Source organism: Monodelphis domestica, chromosome 4 (genome assembly GCF_027887165.1).
Source record: "Monodelphis domestica isolate mMonDom1 chromosome 4, mMonDom1.pri, whole genome shotgun sequence".
NCBI lineage: Eukaryota > Metazoa > Chordata > Mammalia > Didelphimorphia > Didelphidae > Monodelphis > Monodelphis domestica.
In genome coordinates, this window is record NC_077230.1 from 87,576,865 (window position 1) to 87,599,001 (window position 22,137).

Here is a 22,137-nt window from a genome sequence, read left to right on the forward strand (position 1 = left end):
ACATAATTGACCACATCAACAAGCAAACCAACAAGAATCACATGATTATCTCAATAGACGCAGAAAAAGCATTTGATAAAATACGACACCCATTCCTATTAAAAACACTAGAAAGCATAGGAATAGAAGGGTCATTCCTAAAAATAATAAACAGTATATATCTAAAACCATCAGCTAATATCATCTGCAATGGGGATAAACTAGATGCATTCCCAATAAGATCAGGAGTGAAACAAGGATGCCCATTATCACCTCTACTATTTGACATTGTACTAGAAACACTAGCAGTAGCAATTAGAGAAGATAAAGAAATTGAAGGCATCAAAATAGGCAAGGAGGAGACCAAGTTATCACTCTTTGCGGATGACATGATGGTCTACTTAAAGAATCCTAGAGATTCAACCAAAAAGCTAATTGAAATAATCAACAACTTTAGCAAAGTAGCAGGATACAAAATAAACCCACATAAGTCATCAGCATTTCTATATATTTCCAACACAGCTCAACAGCAAGAACTAGAAAGAGAAATCCCATTCAAAATCACCTTAGACAAAATAAAATACTTAGAAATCTATCTGCCAAGACAAACAGAGGAACTATATGAACACAACTACAAAACACTCTCCACACAACTAAAACTAGACTTGAGAAATTGGAAAAACATTAACTGCTCATGGATAGGACGAGCCAATATAATAAAAATGACCATCCTACCCAAAATTATTTATCTATTTAGTGCCATACCCATGGAACTCCCAAAAAATTTCTTTACTGATTTAGAAAAAACCATAACAAAGTTCATTTGGAATAACAAAAGATCAAGGATATCCAGGGAAATAATGAAAAAAAAAACACAAATAAGGCGGGCCTTGCAGTCCCAGACCTCAAACTATATTACAAAGCAGCAGTCATCAAAACAATTTGGTACTGGCTAAGAGACAGAAAGGAGGATCAGTGGAATAGACTGGGGGCAAGCGACCTCAGCAAGACAGTATACGATAAACCCAAAGATCCCAGCTTTTGGGACAAAAATCCACTATTCGATAAAAACTGCTGGGAAAATTGGAAGACAGTGTGGGAGATATTAGGAATTGATCAACACCTCACACCCTACACCAAGATAAATTCAAAATGGGTGAATGACTTAAACATAAAGAAGGAAACCATAAGTAAATTGGGTAAACACAGAATAGTATACATGTCAGACCTTTGGGAGGGGAAAGACTTTAAAACCCAGCAAGACATAGAAAGAATCACAAAATGTAAAATAAATAATTTTGACTACATCAAATTAAAAAGCTTTTGTACAAACAAAACCAATGTAACTAAAATCAGAAGGAAAACAACAAATTGGGAAACAATCTTCATAAAAACCTCTGACAAAGGTTTAATTACTCAAATTTATAAAGAGCTAAATCAATTGTACAAAAAACCAAGCCATTCTCCAATTGATAAATGGGCAAGGGACATGGACAGGCAGTTTTCAGTTAAAGAAATTAAAACTATTAATAAGCACATGAAGAAGTGCTCCACATCCCTTATAATCAGAGAGATGCAAATCAAAACAACTCTGAGGTATCACCTCACACCTAGCAGATTGGCTAACATGACAGTTATGGAAAGTAATGAATGCTGGAGGGGATGTGGCAAAGTAGGGACATTAATTCATTGCTGTTGGAGTTGTGAACTGATCCAACCATTCTGGAGGGCAATTTGGAACTATGCCCAAAGGGCGATAAAAGAATGTCTACCCAGCCATAGCACTGCTGGGTCTGTACCCCAAAGAGATCATAAGGAAAAAGACTTGTACAAGAATATTCATAGCTGCGCTCTTTGTGGTGGCCAAAAATTGGAAAATGAGGGGATGCCCATCAATTGGGGAATGGCTGAGCAAATTGTGGTATATGTTGGTGATGGAATACTATTGTGCAGAAAGGAATAATAAAGTGGAGGAATTCCATGGAGACTGGAACGACCTCCAGGAAGTGATGCAGAGCGAGAGGAGCAGAACCAGGAGAACATTGTACACAGAGACTAATACACTGTGGTATAATCGAACGTAATGGACTTCTCCATTAGTGGCGGTGTAATGTCCCTGAACAATCTGCAGGGATCTAGGAGAAAAAACACTATTCATAAGCAGAGGACAAACTGTGGGAGTAGAAACACCGAGGAAAAGCAACTGCCTGACTACAGCGGTTTAGGGGACATGACAGAGGAGAGACTCTAAACGAACACTCTAATGCAAATATTAACAACATGGCAATGGGTTCGAATCAAGAACACATGTGATACCCAGTGGACTCACACGTCGGCTATGGGGTTGGGGGGGAGGAAAAGAAAAAGATCTTTGTCTTTAATGAATAATGCATGGAAATGATCAAATAAAATATTATAAATTAAAAAAAGAAAAAAAGAAAAAAAAGACAGAAGGTAAGGGTTAAAAAAAAATACTATGGTTCTTGATTTCTGGTACTTATTATACCACCATACTCTGGGCAGGAGATGGCCTAGATAGATCAATGACTCTCAAGGTGTGGTCTCAGGACCCCTAGAATCCTTGAAATGGAGTCCTCCCTTTGGGAGGGTCTGAGAAGTCAAAACTATTTTAATAATACTGGTATCCCTTTCTCATCTTGATTCCATGTATGGAGGATCTGCATAAGAAATTAAATGGGAATTTTCTGGGAATTTTGCAGAAGCCACAATATGGCTACCTGGTTACCTCTCTAGACTTCATCTATCAAAGGGGGTGTAAATGTTTTGTTTTTGTCTTCCTATCTCCAGGAACTGATCAATGCCTGGCACATACCATGCTGTTCATTCTTATTGACTGTCAAAAATGAAACAGTCCCTGTGTTATGAGAATTATATGACTTCCTTTTATTAATTTTTGTTCTTTTAGAGTTCAGGGCCAGTTTTCCTAGTTAGGAGCTGGGCTGAAACCTGTTATATTACTGAGATGTCAAAAAGGGAACTGGGGCTTCCCAAAGTAATTTAAGTTGATTTATTTCTGGAAGGATCCCCCTGGCTCCAAATCAATGAACCCTTTCAATTAACCTATTGTAACTCTGCACTTTGAAACTTAACTTTTAATATGCAACTAAGTCTGACTAGAAGTCTGTGTGACTTTTTTGACCTAAAAGGAGAGGATTATGAGGCTGTGTGCCAAAAAAATATTTCTCTGCCTCTGTAATGCAATTTTTCTTCTATAAAAGCTTTCTTAGACTAATGTTTGTTCAAGGCTAATTTTCTGACCCCAAAATCTGTGCTTGAGCTTACGAAAACCTAGGTTTTAACTTCTAGAATTTCTGAATTGTGATAGTTATTCAGCAGCAATTACCTATCACATAAACTTAATGGGGATATTTTTCTTGTAACATCTAAAATCAAGCTTATATTCTGTTGGGGAAAGGAAGGAATACAATATGTACAATGGTAAGTATGTACACCAAGGTTTACTGAGGAAAGAGACAGCATAAACACCTAGAAGAATTAGGGAAGGTTTTAAGGAAGAGCTGGAACCAGAGCTGAACCTAAACGTCTGATAAGTATTCTGGGAGGCAACGTTAAACTGGAAGTACAGTTGAGGGATGACATGTACAAATGCACAGAGATGGGAAATGGATCCTCTGTTCAGATAGTAGTCTATAATGTCTAGAAAAGATGGTGTATAAAGGATAATGTATAAAATGTATTAAAAAAATATAAATAAAGGAAATAAAGTAAGGAAAGAAGATTGCATTCAGATTATGGAGAGCCTTGAACCCTAGGCAAAGTAATTTGTATTTTATGTCATGGCCAACATGGAGTTATTGAACACTTTCTGGAAGATGTCTCTTTAAGAATAACTTTGCAACCACTTGCCAGTCTACTTTCCCCTACAATCTATCCTGCACACAAGCTACTTCTAAAACTCCACATTATCAAATCCATATTTAAAGCTTTAAACAATTCCTTATTGCCCATTAAAGTTAAATCTAAACTCTTTAGGCTAACACTGAGGGTGTTCTAGAATATTTCTAAAATTTATCTATATCACCAAATACTCAACTTCACATCCAATTAAAACCACTTTTTATAAGACAACCCTTGAAATTTTCCCATAGTTGTGCCTTTCCTGATACCACTTTTCCTGATACCATTTCTTCATTTACCTGAAATTAACTTAAATCAGGGTTCAATTTGGCCCACACCTTTACCATCATAATATCATAGGATTTAAGGCTAGATGTGCCTTACAAATCTGTCAAATAAATCACTGCCCTGAACCATATCTTAATATTTGTATCATAATATTTGGACCTGCTGCCTTCTATCATCTTTGACTTGTTATTTATTTGCGTCTTTCCTAACAAGATTTCAGACTCCTTTATACAAGGGAAAAGAAGGGGGGGGGGGGGGGGAGAGTAGAAAGAGAAATTGTAACACTGTTCATTCGAGTCCTGCTTCTGACATAGACTATACCAGAGCTGGTAAGTCAGCAAATTATTAAGTACTTACTATGTTCCAGGCATTGTGTTAAGTACTAGAAATATAAACAAAAAGACTGCCCCTGCCTTCAAGGAACTTGCACTCTAGTAAGGGAAGAGAGCTGGGGTAGGGTGGTAGTCATACAGGCACAATACAGAAAGTCTTGTGGAGATGAAATCAGGATAGTATGCAGAGAGCACCTGGATAAATTCCTTAACTTCTCAATATTTTCTCAAATAAGCCTGCATTAGAAGGAATTTCCTTATATTAATTAAATAGCAAACCCAGGCTTTATCCCCATGTCAGAGTTTTGAAACTCTCTCCCCTTCTTTCCCCAAGAAATTTACCATCAGAAATTCATTATTAGGCAGCTAGGAGGTGCAGTAATAGAGTGCTAGCCTTGGAATCGGAATTCAAATTCAGCCTCTGACACTTGAGCAAACTACTCTAGTATCTTTGGGATGTATAGAGAATATTAGTACCTCTTGTGTGAGGACTGGCTGAACTCCTTTCAGGGATGCTCATCTACTTTTGGTGCCTAGCTATCACCCAACTTGAATCTGTAATTCCAAGAAAATGTAGCATGTGCATTTACATACAGTACTTAGTACTCTCTGCCCTTCTCATTGAACCACCATACTGAAGTGCAAGGCCATGGTTTCCAGGACTTCTTTTAAAGAGGAGTCTCAGCACGGTCTCCCCTCCTCCCCCAACTTTTTTTCACTAGTGACATTTGCTTTTGGACTTCTTTGGAACTCTCCTTCATGCCCCTGCTACTAGTACCTTCTCTTTTCACCTTCCTGTTGTGTGCTGTCTTCCATTAGATTATAAACTCCTTAAGGGCAAGGATTTTGTTTTTGTTTTTGTGTCTCCAGTACTTAGCACAGTGCCTGGCATATAGTAGATGTTTAATGTTTACTGACTAATTATGTATCCCCATCCCTCAAAGGATACATTACTATGCTCTTATACAGGAACACAAATATTTATCAACTGAAATTATCCCCTAAAGGTCAAAGACTAACTTCTTCATTATTAAATGATACACATTTATATCTATATAAAGGAAGTTTGAGTAAAAAAAAAAAGAGTATATACAATGATACATAGTATATTTTTTTTTTAGTTCATACTTAATGTACATGAGAAAGACAGCAGGGTCTAACAGTTAAAGAAAGCTGGCCACCAGAGCCCAGACCTGGGTTCAAACTCTGATGCTAACTTTCTGGCTGGGTAACCTTGAACAACCACTTAGCAAGTCAGTGCTCCAAGCCAATGGAGTCAAAATCAAATAGAATAAGGATGCATCCCTAAGAATCCCTGCTGGTTGCATGTTGACTTAGTTTTAAAATGTAATGCTATCTAAATTGTATTGTACTTTTACTTCTTTTGTTAAATAATTCCCAATTATATTTGTCTAGTTTGGGGCTGGCTAGGTGTTTGATACTTCTCCTCTAGGCTACTCACTAAAGTTCTAAATGGAAAGGAAACTAGAGACCTGAATTGGTAAAGGGAGTTTCTTCAGCTGGGTGTTCCCTATACTAATGAAATCACAGATCCAGCCCCTATTCTATTGTACTTGTATTTATTCCCTTGTGCATCTTTATTATTATCCTTTAGGTCAGCTTTATTTCCTTGAAGAAATTGACTAGACTAATCCTAGAGGATTATTCCTGCCTTTTTAACTGATTATCTATATGTTTCAAAAATTTATATGGACCTACTACTACCAGTACAGTCTACAAAGGAGCTGCCTACTTTCCTCAAGACAAACTTGACCCTACCTTCCCAGTTATTAAGTTATCAGTTTAAATATCTCTAACAAACATGCTTCACTTGGTGCCAATGATCTTCCTAAAACATGTCTGATCACACCTCCAACTGTGTTCTCCCATACCCATAAATTCCTGGGGCTCTTTTACCTTTATCACTTAAACTTCTCTGTCACTTAGTTCTTCAACTTGTCCCTTTCCTACTTTTCATCTTTTTCCATGTTATTTCCCCACCATACTGGATAATCCAGCTACATGGGCCTGGAGCTTGCTGTTTCTTTCATATTCTATCTTTTCTCCTGCTCTTGGTACTGGCTGCTGTCTCCCATGCCTGGAATGCTTTACTCCTCCACATCCTTCTCTTGTTTTTTTCAAAACAGCTCAAATCTCAGACCTTTCTCATTCCCCTCAAACACCAGTGCCTTACTGTCTGAGTACTTTTTCTCTGTGTGTACACCCTTACATGGGTGTACATATAGATACACACAAAAAAAAATTATTTTATATACCAAATTATTTAACCTTCCCCACTAGAAATGTGAGCTCCTTGGGGGTAAGGGCTGTTTTTCCATCAGTCAACAAGCATTTATTAATTTAACCTGCTATGTGTCAGGGACCCCTGTGATGCATAGAGAAGTAAATGAATCCTAGTGGAAATGAGCTTACATGAAGAATCAAGTACATATAAAAAATATACAGCATTTGACTAACACAAGGTGTTCCAAAAATATCAGTGCAATTCTAAGTTTTGGTAGCTTAAAACTGTACTGGGCTGGAGTTGGGAAGACCTGGGTAAAATGTGACCTCAGACACTTCCTAGCTATATGACCCTGGGCAAGTCACTTAATCTCAATTGCCTGATCTTTACCTCTCTTCTATCTTAGACTTGATACTAAGACAGAAAATAATGGTTTTTGTTTTTTTAACTTAAAAAATATTTTTTTTAATAAAAAAAGGCACTGAAATTTTTTGGAACACCCTGTATACAGTATTTCATGTTTTCTTTTGATTAACTTTGTATACACAAAGTTGTTAAATACCAGGTAATAATAATAGCTAGGAGTTAACATTTATAAAGGACCTACCATGCACCAGGCACTGTGCTTCACAATTATTATTTCATTTGATCTTCACAACATTCCCTAGGAGTTAAAGTTTATTATTGTCTTCATTTTACAGATTCGGAGGAAAAAGGCAAACAGGAGTCAAGTGACTTGTCCAGGGTCACAAAGCTAGTGTCTGGGGTCACACTTGAACTCGAGTCTTCCTGACTCCAGTCCAGTACTCTATCCACTGCATAGTATTCTGGTAGTTTGGGAGGAAATGTACTTCAGTCGGGGAGATCTGCAAAGGCTTTCTGCAGACAGATGGTGGTACATGAGTGGCATCTTAAAGCCAGAGAAGGGCTATGTAAAGGTATGGGGACAGGAAATGAAGCTTGGCACTGTACCCGGAACACAGTGAGTGCTTAATAACAAATAAATGCTCTGTTGCCTGTAATCCCACAGAAGGTTATGTACTGAAAATGAACCAGTTATATGCTTTATTTTACTTCATGAAGGAGTTTCTCATTAAAAAAAAATCCAGCCATTACGGAAAACAGAATTCTCCGGGATGCTAGGAGGGGCCAGACTAAAAGACACTCATGCACGTGACCAGCGTCTAAGGAGTCCCGCCCCAAGGGAAGGGAGGCCGCGACCCCAGCCAGTCAGGCGCCTACTCCATCCCTCCCACCCCTTCGGGGTCCAGGCCTCCTAGTGCGCCTAACCTCATCCTCACAAATACCTTCTCCGCCACCGCCATCTCCCGAGGCCACGGTCGTCATGGCCAACCCACACCCAGGTTCTTCCTTCGCCGCACAGGAGGGATAGAGGGTTAGACCCCAGCAAGGATTGGTACTCAGGCTGCCCCGGAAGCGTCTGAACCCTCCGAGCCATACACGTGACGCCTCCCTTAGCCGCCCAGGGTTTGGCGTCACTTCACGTGACACGTTGCCCCGCCCACCCGGCGGAGTGGGCGGAGGCAGGGGACCTCGTGGTCTTGTTTGTGTTTCTTCCCTTCAGCTGTCTCCGAAGGCACGTGGGTTTTGTTTGTGTTCCCTTCCCTGGCTTCTCTGAATTCTCCTTCCTCTTTCTGGTCAAATGCCACCGCTGCACTCTCGCTTTGTTTCAAACTTCCTATTTTCTATTCCCTATCCATAGAAAGTTCGGGCTCCATTCGAGAGGGATCCTGCTTGAGTTTTGGGGAAGACCAGAGGGAAAGAAAGTGGCCATGTGATGTCTGAGACTTCCTTGCTAGTTGTTCCATCCCGACTGGTCGTAACCATATTTCGGGTATTCTTGGCAAAGATACTGGGACGGTTTGCCATTTCCATCTCATTTTATAGAGGAGGAAACTGAGGCAAAGTGTTAAATGACATGCCGAGGGTCGCAGTAAAGAGTCCAAAAGACACTTGGTTCTTACTGCCTCCTGTCCAGGAATCTCTTGAATCCTAGCTGCCCTGCTTCCGCACACCCCATCCTGATTCCTCAAGCTGGCTGCCCTTTGTCCCTTGCGTAGATGGTCTCATCTCTCTGCCAGCAGTTTAAGTGAGCGCCTAGGAACGAGAGGTTCATACAAGCTGTGCTTCTTTATTTGTAGCGTGACTCATTTGGCTCTCCTGACAGATTGAGGTCACCTGACCTGTGTTACTAACAGGCGACAGGTTTGAATTTGCATTTCCAAACTGGTTAGCTGGATGTCACACATACACCTTAGTTTACCTGTTAACTTTATCGAGATCCACTTTTGATTGAAAGTCAATCAATAAGTATTGATTGCCTTGAATACAAAGAAAATATACTTCAATCGAGGAATTTATAATCTTGTTAGGCACAAAGTGTATGATTAGAATATGTGAAAAAATTACAAAGCTGTGATAAGTGATGAATAAGCGTTAAGGACCCGCTAAGAACCATAGGAGTTCAGGAAAGAAAAGCATAGTTTAGTTTCGAGGAAAACTAAAAACCTAGAGGAACAGAATATTTTTTATGTAAAAATAATTTGTGCCTTTCTGTCTTTATCTTCCACTAACACGCTCCCACTGTCCCCAGGTTTTTAGTTCCCTTTGATAAAATGAGCTCTTAAAGACAGGGGAAAGTCTTTTTGCTTGTATCTGTATCCTTGGCTCTCAGCACCGTGCCTGACACATAGTAAACAATAAATGTTGACTGCGGCTTTTCAGAATATAAGATGGGGTGGGGAAAAGGAGGGGACCTAGGTTGGATTTCCAGTTCTGTTCCTAGTGTCTAGTGGTTCTAGTGTCTAGTTCCTAGTGGCTAGTGTCTCTTTTCTGGACCTCAGGTTCTACCGTGATGGGAGTGAAGAGCCAGCCTAAAGATGATCCTAGTCTATCTACCCTGGGTCCCTGATCCCAGATGACCTAATGTCCCTTCCTGTCTGGTGAATCCATGAAGTTACAAACAACCCGATGCTATTTGGCTGAGCTGTTCACGAAGCACATGCACGCCCAGGCATTTCCTTCAACCGTGGCCCCGCGAGCCGGTTGTCCAAACAGCAAGAAATCAGAAGACGCTTCTTGGTCGTCTGGCGCCAGAGTGCGGGTTGGCTGCGCGGCTCCTCCCTCCCGCGGCCCGGGTGCCCGCACCCGGGCGAGCTCGCGCTGCGCAGGCGCGTGAACTGGACTCCGGGAGCCGGGCTCGTTTGCGTGCCTGAGCGAAGGAGAGAGGTGGGAAAGAGTGAGCTCTGCCGCCTCCGGCTCTGGCCGTCAGTCTGCGTGGTTAGAGTAGGGCAACGGGAGGGGGGACCCGGCTTTGAGGGCGAGCACCCGGCCCCACGACGCCATGGGCTCCAGCTGGAGCATCTCAGGGGAGGAGGAGGAGGAGCGGCGGCCGCTACTGCGGCCCGGGCCCGTGGTGGGCGCTGGGGCGGCCGGGAGGAGCCGGGCCCCAGCTGCGGAGCGGCCAGCGGCGGCACCGGAGGTGCCAGCGGTGCCGGCGCAGGTCTTAGCCGGGCCTGCGCGAGTGTACGGGCGGCGCTGGCTCGTACTGCTGCTCTTTTCGTTGCTGGCCTTCCTGCAGGGCCTGGTGTGGAACACCTGGGGCCCTATCCAGAACTCGGCTCGCCGGGCCTACGGCTTCTCCAGCTGGGATATCGCGCTGCTTGTGCTCTGGGGACCCATCGGCTTCGTGCCCTGTTTCGCCTTCATGTGGCTGCTGGACAAGAGAGGTGAGCAGTGGTGACCGACCGGGGTACACCCCCCCCCAATACACACACACAGGCACACACAGCCAAACACAGCCAAACACCTTAAAACATACCCAAACACACCCCAGAACACAGGCAGGCACACACAAACATGCAACACAGGCACATATGCTACACCCCCTTAGGAGGCAACACTCAGGTGTGCCCACACACAAACACAGGTACACATGATACACACATACCTAAACATAACAACACTTACCAAACACATCCGGAAACCCAAGACACTCCCAACACTGCCTAATACTCCCACAGTGATCCAAATAGCCCTACAAACACATGCACCACCCCAACACAAACTCCAACACTACCCCCCACAACCTAGAACCCCAAGATAGTCCCCAAACACACACAATGCTACCTAAATCCTTCCTTCTCCAAATGCTTAAATGCACCTACCAAAACATCCTCACAAACACATTCCCCCAACACACCTCAAAAACACTCAGAACCCAAGACTTCCCACACACTCAAAGGGCCCAAATACTTTCACTCCAAGAGGCCCCCCCAAACACACACAAAACACCTAAGCACTCACAGCTGAATACTGCTCCCCCAAAATCCAAGACACTCCCTAAACACTCACCTCTGCCCAAATACTTTCCCCACTAATTGCCCCCTCACACACACCCAGACAACCCTAAAAATACACGACTTGCCCAACACACATATTTAATACCTCCTGATACTCACCCCCAAACACACTACCCCCTAGACACACTCCCCAAACAAGTATCCCAGGCACCCCCTAAATGTACTCCTAAGCACCTCTCAATACACTCCTCACATAACCTACCCCCCCCCCCAAGTACTGTGGATTGTTGATAAGGGAGTACCCTGAGCATTCTATCTCATAGATATTAAGCCCCTCACCTTCAGAGGTTCTTCACCTGTTGTTTGTAAAATTAAAAAAAAAAAAGAGTCTGGGGAAGGTTTTGCATAACTTTTTCAATACAAGATTTCAATTCTAAGTTTCTCTTTGAAATACTATGTATTTATCATACATATTTAAGTATTATTCTGAGATGCCGTCCATAAGTTTCACCAAACTGCCAGAGGGTTGATGATAACAAAAAGGTTAATAATTGTTAAGCAGAGACATATTTAGGAAAGATTCTTACATCACATTTCAGTTTGTAATGTCACGAGGTGTTACTATTATGCAACACCAAGGATCAGATCCTTTCTACTGTTAAAGATGGTGGGGAAAGTGGCAAGTTATACATTCCAAAGAATAATATATGTCTGTTATTTATTCCTCCTATTTTTTGGTGAGTGCTTTGACTTCTAACACCTTTTGGGATGAGAGGTCAGGGCCATTTCAAGATTGATAAAGGGATCCTATTACAAATGAATAATGAGAAGTTACTTAGGAAGAGGCACCACCACTGTAGATCTCTGTAAGGATCTCAAATCTGGGTTGAACTTATTGAGAGACTGTGAGCCAGAAACTTGCCCCAACCAAGTTTGAAGTTCTTTTAGGTAAATTACCAAAGCTAAATGTCTCCTCATCTTGGGCACATTTTTGGTTTTAAGAATAAATAGCCACATGGTTCAGTGGATTGACAGTCAGGCCTAGAAACAGAAGGTCCTAGGTCCAAGTGTGGCCTCAGACATTTTCTAGCTGTGTGACTGTAGCAAGTCCCTTAAACCCCCCACCATTTCCTGTTCTTAATGCTCTTCTTCCTTGAAACCGATATACAGCATTGATTCTAAGAGTTTAAATAATAACAAGAAGTCTTGTTACCACCAGGACTAGTGTGGCTTGGACCAAGGCCTCTTTCACCAGACCTAGAGCATAATCTGTATTTTTTGTGTTTGGAGATGGAGAGAAATTCATCTGAATGTGTCCAGGGCTTACAGGGTGCATTCATCTAGTGTTTATTGGAATATCTACCATTCATGCCTCCAGCTTCTTAGAGTTTTGAGAGTGCCATGATCCACTCCATTATTACAGAACCCTGTAAAAGTAAGGACTCAGATTATTTGGTACTTCGTCAAGTAGTCTGTGACTAACAAACTCCTACCTCATTCTCTCCTAATTCTTGTGATTCTTGGGCTGTTGGGGTAAAAAAATCTTCCTCTTTCAAAGCTTTCATTCTCATCTTGCTCTACTCTCCTAATCCTTCAGTCTTCTGACATCCCCTTCTGTTTAGCACTCTGAAATCCTGATCTAACATTAGACAAGTTCCCCTCTTCATAGATCTCTTTAAATATTTTTTTGTCATTGTTGCTTCTCTTTTTCCATTTCACCATCACTTCCTAATAACCCTTTCCCTAAGAACACTCCTTTGTAACAAAGAAGCCCATTACAAAGCAACACATTTACTGTGTTGATTTTTGAATGCTTCATTCCATTCCTGTAATCTATCACCTTCCTACTGAGGAAAAGGAAATGTGTTTAACCAGCTAGTATGTTTCATGTCATCTGTTGTCACCATTGAGCATGCATTGTTGATTTGAATTGTCATGCCATGCCATGTAGAGTTCTTTTCCATTATGTTATTGTGGCTCTGGGTTCTGTTTCAATTCTAATTCTGCCACTTAACCTCTGTGTGTCCTTGAGTAAGTCACTTTAATCTCTAGGTCTCAATTTCAGCTTCTATAAAATAAGGAAGTTAGACTAGATGAGTTCTAAGGCATCTTTCTAGCTTTAAGCCAATAAATTTATGAACTCTTAATTGCCAAATCCCATGTTCTTTTCTTGGCCTCATTCTTCTTAACTTTTCTGTAGCTTTTGACCATCCCCTGGATATAGGGATCCTCATCTTTATGTAAAACTAAGCTCAGGTGCTATCTGAGAATTGAGATACTTTCTCTAATCACCCCAGGTGTTAGTGCTCTCACCTTTCTCAAGTTACTTTGTATTTTTTTTAAATCTATGTATCTGTGATCTCATAGGAGAATGTAAATTCTTTGAAGACAGGGTTTTTGTATTTATTTTCTCTGTGTCTTGCAAATATTAGGTTCCTGTGTTTAATCAAACATTGGGATTCTGGCTTGTACAAGTACACAGTTAATAAATATTTACTGGTGATACTTTGGCAACAATATGGTATTGGGTTGCTTTTAGATTTGTTAGTGATACAGACAACTACTGCAACCAGATAAATTGCTACTAACAAGTGTGGCAAGATGGCCAAAAAGCTAATGCAATCTCAGACTGTATTATAAGAAATATTGTCATTGTACTGGTCCGACTGCATCTGGAATATGACTCTCAGTTCTGAGTGTCATCATCTTTTTAAAAACACCCAATCGTTTGGATTTTTTCCAGAAGAAAGTAATAGGAATAGTGACAAGTCTGAAAGCTATGTATTCGGGTAACTATTGAAGGACTTGGGATTGTCTGGCTTAGAGAAAATTTAAGCAGGAACAGAATACTTGAAGGCCTCTAAAGGAGAAGAGAAGGGAAGGAGATATTAGGTTTGCCTTTCTTGTTCAAGGCAGCAAGTAGCTGGCTACTTATATAAAGGATTGTGTTGAGGTTTCCTTATCATCCAGTCAACTTTTGTCCCAGGACAGGCACAAAAACTGAATAGTTGTTTTTATTTGGGAGGTGGGGGGAATGCAGTTGGCAAGGTGACTTAAATGGCTAGGCCCTATTGGGATGACTGGAATATAGGATGAGAGCTTGAGAGTATGGTAGGGGAAAGGGGAAAGTTTAAAAATTCTTATTTTTTTTAAGACCCTCCCCTTCTGCCTTAGAACCAATACATACAATACAATGTATTGGTTCTAAGGTAGAAAAATGGTAAGGGCTAGGCAATGAGGGTTAAGGGACTTGCTCAGCTTCACACAGCTAGGAAGTGTCTGAGGTGAGATTTGAACCTAGGACTTCCCATCTCTAGGCCTGGCTCTCCATCTACTGAGCCACCCAGCTGTTCCCTAAAGAAATTCTTAAAAGCAAGGATAGCATCATTATTATCATCACTAACATTCATAGATCACTTTTAGGTTTACAAAATAGTGACTATATTTTGTCTTATTAGATCTTTTCAACAATCCTGAGTAGTAGATATTATAATTCTACTCTTACAATTAAATTAGATTAAGTGACTTGCCCAGGGTCACACAGCTATTGAAAGAAGTGGGATTTGAAAACAGACCTTTTTCATTCCATGTCTAATACTATAACTATACCATTTAGTTACAGTTTGACAGGAGGGACCTGTTTTAAGGCAACAGGGAAGAAACCAATAGATAAAAAATGATGGAATATTATGGAGAAGAGATATCCTAAGAGACAAGCTTCATAGGAGATTATTTCTGTCCTAGACCTTAAGGATGCCTAAGTCAAAGAGGTGAGTGTTGGCAAGGAAAAGGGTCACCTCAGCCTCCAAAATTAGAGCAAAGAAGATGGAATTTGATGTTGAGATGATTTGAAGTAAGTAATTAGTGGGAAGGAAAAGAAATTCATAATAGATGGCCTTAATTTTTACAGTGAAATATGAGACAAAGTCTATATATAGAGCTATATCCTGTATTTCTCTCCCGCATAGCCAAATTACTTGAAAAACCTGTCAACACTCATTGCCTCTACTTTCTCACCTTCTATTCATTTTTCAGCCTGTTAAAATCTGGATTTCATTACTATCACTAGATGGAAACTTCTCTTTCTGAATTTACCAGTGACTTCTCTATTGCTAAATCTGGTGGCCTTTTCTCAGTTTTCAAACTGGATTTCTGTAGTCTTTGATGCCTTTTATCATGCCCTCTTGCCAGGTACTTTCTTCTCATTAGATTTTATTGATATTTTTCTCTTATAATTCTCTTTCTACCTGTTAGATGCGTCTTTCTCTTTTTCTGAATTATAATTGTCCCATAATGGTGAACCTATGGCACATGTGCCAGACATGGCATGCGTAGACCTCCCTGGAGGAGCACATGCCAAGAATCCAGTGCACCTCTCCTTCTAGCACAGAGTTCACCAGAGTTCCTAACTAGAAAGCCAGAGGGAGGCATAGCAGGGCTGCTCCCCTTCTCTTCTCCCTAGAAGGAGTCTATAAGGAGGTCTCTTGAAGACAGCATCCATTGCAGGATAACATTGCCCCACCCCATTCAGAATACAGTGGCCTCTTAACCTCGTAAATTACCTTTGGCCTGAGTGAGACAGAACCAGCCTATGTCTTTACTATCAGAAGCAACCAGTGTTTTTACAATACAAAGTATTTTTGGGATTTAGGGATGTGTCTTTTGAATTTGTACTTTAAAATGTTCAAAACTGTAGTCTAGTGATTTAAGAATAAGTTTTATATATCAGAGACTAGGCTAATAGTCTCTTCCCTGGAATACAGTTCCCTTTCCATGTTTCTTTCGCAAGTAACCTTGGGCAGTTTTAATTTGCATTCTTAGCCCTCTCACCTCTTACTACCTTGTTCAATTTGCATTCAAAGGGTGCCTGCTTGAGAGTGAACAGGTGGGCTAGAAGGTCTGAAAAACACTATAGTGGCTTGTCTGAGGTAGCATCCTCCCAATCTACCCTGCATCCAGATTTCAACCCTTGACCATTTGCTAAAAAGGTTAATTTGGAGGACACCCTCTTTAGGAAGGCTGGAACATAATGGGATGAATGTGTCAGGATGATGTCATTTAACCTGAGGGTTATGTTTTCCTATAAAATAAGGGGCTTTTTCTGTAAGCAGTTGCTTTTTTGCTTTTTTTTTCTGGTCAACTTTTTCTTTCTCTCTCTTAATAAAGCATTGCATTTGAAATGGCTTCCAGTTCCTGGAATAGTGGCTAAAGAGACTGTACTTTGAAATTTTCAAGGTCCCTTCAATTTCCACTTCACACAGGTTGGAGAAAAGCTAGGTTTGAGGGGATCAGAGCTCACATAACTAGAGGGGAGCATACTAGAATACTTGCGCCCCTCATCTCTCCCCTCTCTCCAAGCCTGAGTAATCACCCATTCCCCTGCCCAGCAGTCCAATGAGAGTGCTTCCTCCCTCCCATGGGTGGAATAAGAGGGGGAAGCAGTTCTCCTGGCACTCATTTGGGGGGAAGGGCACAGAATGTGGTCTCTGGTTGGACATGGACACAGCACTTAGTCTTGGGGAGTAGGATGGAGGTGGGGCGTGGCACTCCATCTCTAAAAGGTTTCCTATTATCTTATACTTTGTGCATAGCTGCCCGTAGGGTTCTGTCCTAGGCTCTTTTAGCTTTTCTCTCTACACTTTCTTGGTGAACTCATCAACTTTCATGGATTTGACTCTTGTCTATGCAGATAATTTCCAAGTCTTCATATCTAGCCTCATTCTTTCTCCTTAGCCTCTGTCTACTTCTTCAGCTGGCTGTTGGGAATCTCCCTCTCTGTCAAATACATATCAAACTTAGTAAATAAGTCTTAAATAAATTATGATCTTTACCCCTAAATCCACGCCTCCATTTCACTTCTTTAGCTTTGTTAAGGGCACATTCTTCCAGTTCTCATTGTTGGAGTAAGTCATTCTCAACCAAGGGAGACAGCTATTGAAAAGATATAGAATCAGGAAATTGAGAATGTTGTTGGAGGAACAACAAGAAATTTTGTGTCACCATATCACAGAGTATGGAGAGAGAAGTAAAATGTAAAAAGAGTAGAAAGAGGCCAAATTATGAAGGGTTTTAAAAAGCCAAAAGATGATTTTATACTTGATCTTGGAATTAATATGAAACCATATGAATTTATTGACTTGGGGGGGAGGGGTGATGTGGTCAGACATACTTGTTAGGAAAACTACTTTGCTGATTGGAGGATTGGATTGAAATGAGGAGAGAAATGTGATAGGAAAGCCAACTAGCAGACTATTGCAATAGTCCAGAAGCAGATGATAAGATTGTCCACTAGGATTGTAGCAGTCAGGGGAGAGAAGGGGATATATACAAGAGATGTTGGTAAGTGTAGTGGGAGAGCTGATCAGGAAAACCTGAGCTAGAAGGGACACCACCTTCAGGAATTACAAGGCTCTAGTAATTAGCTTAAAAACAAAAAAAAATTATTAAGTTTAATGCAAGTTAATAATGGAGTTGAGTGGCTAGGGAGACAGGAGCAGGTGGAATACTGCCTACCAGAGGAGGCCCACATGACTAGAGATGGGGATAATGGTGGGGTGATATAATGATGTTTTGGGGACTCTGGGACCCGAGGTGGATCATGTGCTTATGTCCTATGTCTCAGAGTCAAAATGGGGTGAGCTTGTCCAGTTTAAGGGATTGTTAGATATCTGAGCTCAAGATAGATGTGTTCATCAAAAATGAGGGGAGAGGCTAGAGGGAATATTTCAGCACTGGAGGAATGCAAGTGAAAATGAATTCTTTATGTGCTCTGATCTGGGACACCTTTGGGGTTTTGGGGGTGCCTAGGAAAACCCGCATATCAGAAAGGTTAAATTGACAAGACTTAGCAACAGATGAGATATGGGACTGAGAAAAAGAGTAAGGCTTTGAGGATGATACCTAGGTTTTGAGCTTGACTGACTGGGTGGGTGGTGGTACCCTTGACACAGTAATAGTGAAGTTAGGAATAGTACAGGAATTTGCCAACAAAGATAAGATAAATGAATTCTCTTTTGGACCAGACCTTGAGTTTAAGGTGTCTGAGGAACATCTAATTCAAGATGTCTAATAGGCAGTTGTGTTGTTGTGTGTGTATATATATATATATATATATATATATATATATATATATATATGACTAGAGGACAGGGAAAAAAGAGAGTTAGACCAGTACATCTAAGAGTTGTCTTCCTAGCAATGATAATTGAAATCATGGGAACTGATGAGATCAAGTAAAATTGTATGAAAAGAGAAGAGGGCCTAGGACAGAACCTTGGGAGATACCCACAATTCTCAATGTAACCTTGTTAATGATCTAGCACAGAAGACAGACAGGTGGCATAGAACCAAGAGAAATTCATGTCAGAAAAATCAAGAAAAAAAAGAAAAATCCAGGAGAAGGGAGTGCTCAACAAAGGCTACAAAGATTTCAAGAAGGATGAGAATTGAGAAGAGGACATTAGATTTGGCAATTAAGAGATCACTGGAAGGATTGAATCGCCTGGCAGCACCAGGAGGGTCAAGGGAAGAAGATAAGTTTGATCATATAATTTAGGAAAACTTGTGGAAATGTGTTGTTACATATAATTGGTAAAAAAAAATTTCTTTTCAAAAAAACATCACTGGAGGGTGAGTTAGTTAGTATAGTGGATAGAGTACCAGACTTGGAGAGGAGAGGACCTGGGTTCAAATTTGTCCACAGATATTTCCTAGGTGTATAACTCTAGCCAAGTAACTTAATCCTAAATGCCAAGCCCTTGCAACTCTTTGTTTTAGAATTGATACTAAGATAAGGTAAAGATTTGTTTGTGGTTTTGTTTGTTTGTTTTTAAAAGAGATCTTCCAGAACCTTGGAAAGATTAATTTCAGTTGAATGAGGTTGGAAGCAAAGCTGAAAAGCATTAAGAAGCAAATAAGAGAAAAAGAAATAAAGATACCTATTGTAATGGAAGACTTTTACAAGGAATTTATCCATTAAAGCAAAGAGAGACATAGCTCAATAGTTATAGAGAATGGATAGACTACATGAGGATTTTTGAGGATAAGAGCAACATAGACATATAAGAGAGACCCAGCAGGGAAGCAGGAAGTAGGCAGAGATTGAAGATAAATGAGTGGGGGTGATAGAGGGAACAATGAGATAGAGGAGATGGGATTGGAAATGAGATCATTCATGCTTGTAGAGGGGTTGGCTTTGTTGAAGAGAAGAGCTACTTCTAGTGATATGGGTAGAGGAGAATGTGGCAGAAGGCATTTGAGAGATGAAATATGAGAAAGAAGGGAGAAGGAGCTCTTACCTCAGTTTTTTTCAGTGAGATGAGGCATACTTCTTATCTGGGATGTTGAGGTTTGAATTAGAATGAAAAGATGTGGAGAAACTGCTATTGTGAGTAAGAATTAGTTTGGTAGGTGTAAGGGGATTATTTTACTTTAGAGGACCCAGTTGAGATTATGTAACATAAATTTGTAGTGGATCCAGTCAGCCTAGTTTCACAATTTTCTCTAATTTCGGTGAGTAGAATATGAGTAGATAAGGAGGTAGGGGATGGTAGGAAGTAATCTAAGGCTAAGGTTTGGCAGGGTAAGATCTTTGATAGGAAAAAGGGGTAAGGAATTTGAGAGAAGATAGCTATAAGTGTACAGTTGAACTTATTCACTAAGAATTCAAGATGGAGAAAGGAAGAGAATGTAGTGGTGCTAACCCAAAAAAGAACTAAGAATGGAGGGATTGAAAGCCTTGGTGAGGATGAAGGACAGAATTTGGAGTTGAAAGGCAGAGGGAGAGGTAGAATGATAACAAATCATAAGATAAATAAATTAATTATGAGCAGATAAAGAAGGAGGCGATTGACAATGCCAAGGTTGTAATGAGATCAAGAAGGATAAAGATTGTGAAAAGACTTTTAGATTTGGCACTTGAGGGATAGTTGGTAACTTTGGAGAGGGCACTCTCAGTTGAATGATTTGGCTGGAATCTAGACTAAAGATTTAGGGTGATTAGAGAAACACAAATTAAAACAATTCTAAGATACATCAGATTGGCTAATATGGCCAAAAAAAGGAAAAATGGAAATGCTGGTGGCAGTACAAGAAAATTGGGACACTAATACACTGTTGATGGAGCTGTTGTTAACTGGTAAAACCATTCTTTTAAATTTATTTTTAAGTATTTTCCTAAGCTTATGTTCTCTCCCTCCTCTCTTCCCTTCCCCCTCTTGGAACTGAGAAGCAATTCCACTGGATTATACATGTATTGATAAAACCATTCTTGAGAAGCAGTCTAGAACAATTCCCCAAGTGACATAAAGCTGTGCCTACACTTTGACCCAGAAGTACCATAATCACTTTATTTCCTTCATGATTTTTTTCTTGTATGTGTGATATGTGTCTTTTATGGCAAGAGGAATATGGAAATATGGCTGCAGTGGTATATAGGTTACACTTGATTTCAATTGATACAACAGCATTAAGATATTATATAGGTTATATACATACTAAGATTATTCACCATCTCAGGGAGCAGGGAGGGGAGGAAGGAGAGAATCTAGATCGCAAAATATCAGAAAACAATTGTTAAAAATGTTTCTATAATGATTTTTTTTAATTAAAAAAATTTTAAGTGAGAGGAGAGACAGTAGAGGCAATGACTCAACTTCCTCAACATCTTTTGAAATTGTTCTCTTCTTTATTTTTTTATATCACAGCTATCTGGATTCTACAGCCTAAGCTCTCATTTCCTCCCTTTTTGTCTGGATTATTTAAATTGCCTCCTAATTGTTCTTGTCTCATGTGCTTCCCAATCTCAAATCCCTACTCAACAGAGTTACCAGATTCCTAAAGTATGGGTCAGACCATGTCAGGTCTCTGTTAAAAAAACTTCAACAAGGGAAAGCTGGGTGGCATAGTGGATAGAGAACCAGGTCTGGAGTTGGAAGGATCTGGGTTGAAATTTGTCCTCAGATACTTCCTAGCTGTGTGACCCTGAGGAAGTAACATAACCCCAGTTTGCCTCACCCTTGCCCTTTTGTCTTAGAGTTGTTCCTTTTTTTTTTTAAAGCATCAATAGTAAAAAACTATTCTTTTTGTCATTCAAGGCCTTTCATAATCTTGCTTCAGGCTGTATTTCCAGACTGGTTACATACCATGTCAAAACTTCTGTGTGTGTTGATTTTCAATATATCCTTTATTTGCTTGTCTATGAACATATTTTATTCTGTTACAAGGGAATCACTTTATTTTTTTATTTTTTTTAAAATATATTTTATTTGATCATTTCCAAGCATTATTCGTTAAAGACATAGATCATTTTCTTTTCCTCCCCCCCACCCCCTATAGCCGACGAGTAAGTCCACTGGGCATTAGATGTTTTCTTGATTTGAACCCATTGCTTTGTTGATAGTATTTGCATTAGAGTGTTCATTTAGAGTCTATCCTCTGTCATGTCCCCTCAACCTCTGTATTCAGGCAGTTGCTTTTTCTCAGTGTTTCCACTCCCATAGTTTATCCTTTGCTTATGAATAGTGTTTTTTTCTCCTGTATCCCTGCAAGTTGTTCAGGGACATTACACCGCCACTAATGGAGAAGTCCATTACGTTCGATTATACCACAGTGTATTAGTCTCTGTATACAATGTTCTCCTGGTTCTGCTCCTCTCGCTCTGCATCACTTCCTGGAGGTTGTTCCAGTCTCCATGGAACTTCTCCACTTTATTATTCCTTTTAGCACAATAGTATTCCATCACCAACATATACCACACTTTGTTCAGCCATTCCCCAATTGATGGGCATCCCCTCGTTTTCCAGTTTTGGGCCACCACAAAGAGCGCAGCTATGAATATTTTTGTACAAGTCTTTGTGTCCATTATCTCTTTGGGGTACAGACCCAGCAGTGCTATGGCTGGGTCAAAGGGTAGATATTCTTTTGTCGCCCTTTGGGCATAGTTCCAAATTGCCCTCCAGAATGGTTGGATCAATTCACAACTCCACCAGCAATGAATTAATGTCCCCACTTTGCTACATCCCCTCCAGCATTCATTACTTTCCTTTGCTGTTATGTTAGCCAATCTGCTAGGTGTGAGGTGATACCTCAGAGT

General features: G+C 40.4%; 2 protein-coding genes across 6 annotated transcripts in view; one reads left to right on the forward strand and one right to left on the reverse strand.

The window, feature by feature from the left end:
- HSPBAP1 (HSPB1 associated protein 1) overlaps positions 1-8,274 on the reverse strand; it is a 64,638-nt gene extending 56,364 nt beyond the window's left edge. For 2 of the 5 annotated variants that reach the window (XM_007493792.3, XM_056793535.1), the window contains exon 1: positions 8,031-8,250. In XM_007493792.3, coding sequence (XP_007493854.2) covers positions 8,031-8,070 — 40 coding nt within the window. In that variant the 5' untranslated portion in view covers positions 8,071-8,250. Of the gene's footprint in view, positions 1-8,013 lie in introns of all 5 variants that reach the window. The other 3 variants (XM_007493791.3, XM_007493794.3, XM_016433504.2) reach the window with 3 other exon arrangements.
- A 1,673-nt stretch (positions 8,275-9,947) lies between these two features.
- The window catches only part of SLC49A4 (solute carrier family 49 member 4), a 159,557-nt gene continuing 147,367 nt past the window's right edge, over positions 9,948-22,137 (forward strand). Inside the window, exon 1 of the mRNA XM_001371935.4 lies at positions 9,948-10,472. Coding sequence (XP_001371972.1) covers positions 10,088-10,472 — 385 coding nt within the window. The 5' untranslated portion in view covers positions 9,948-10,087. The remainder of the gene's footprint in view (positions 10,473-22,137) is intronic.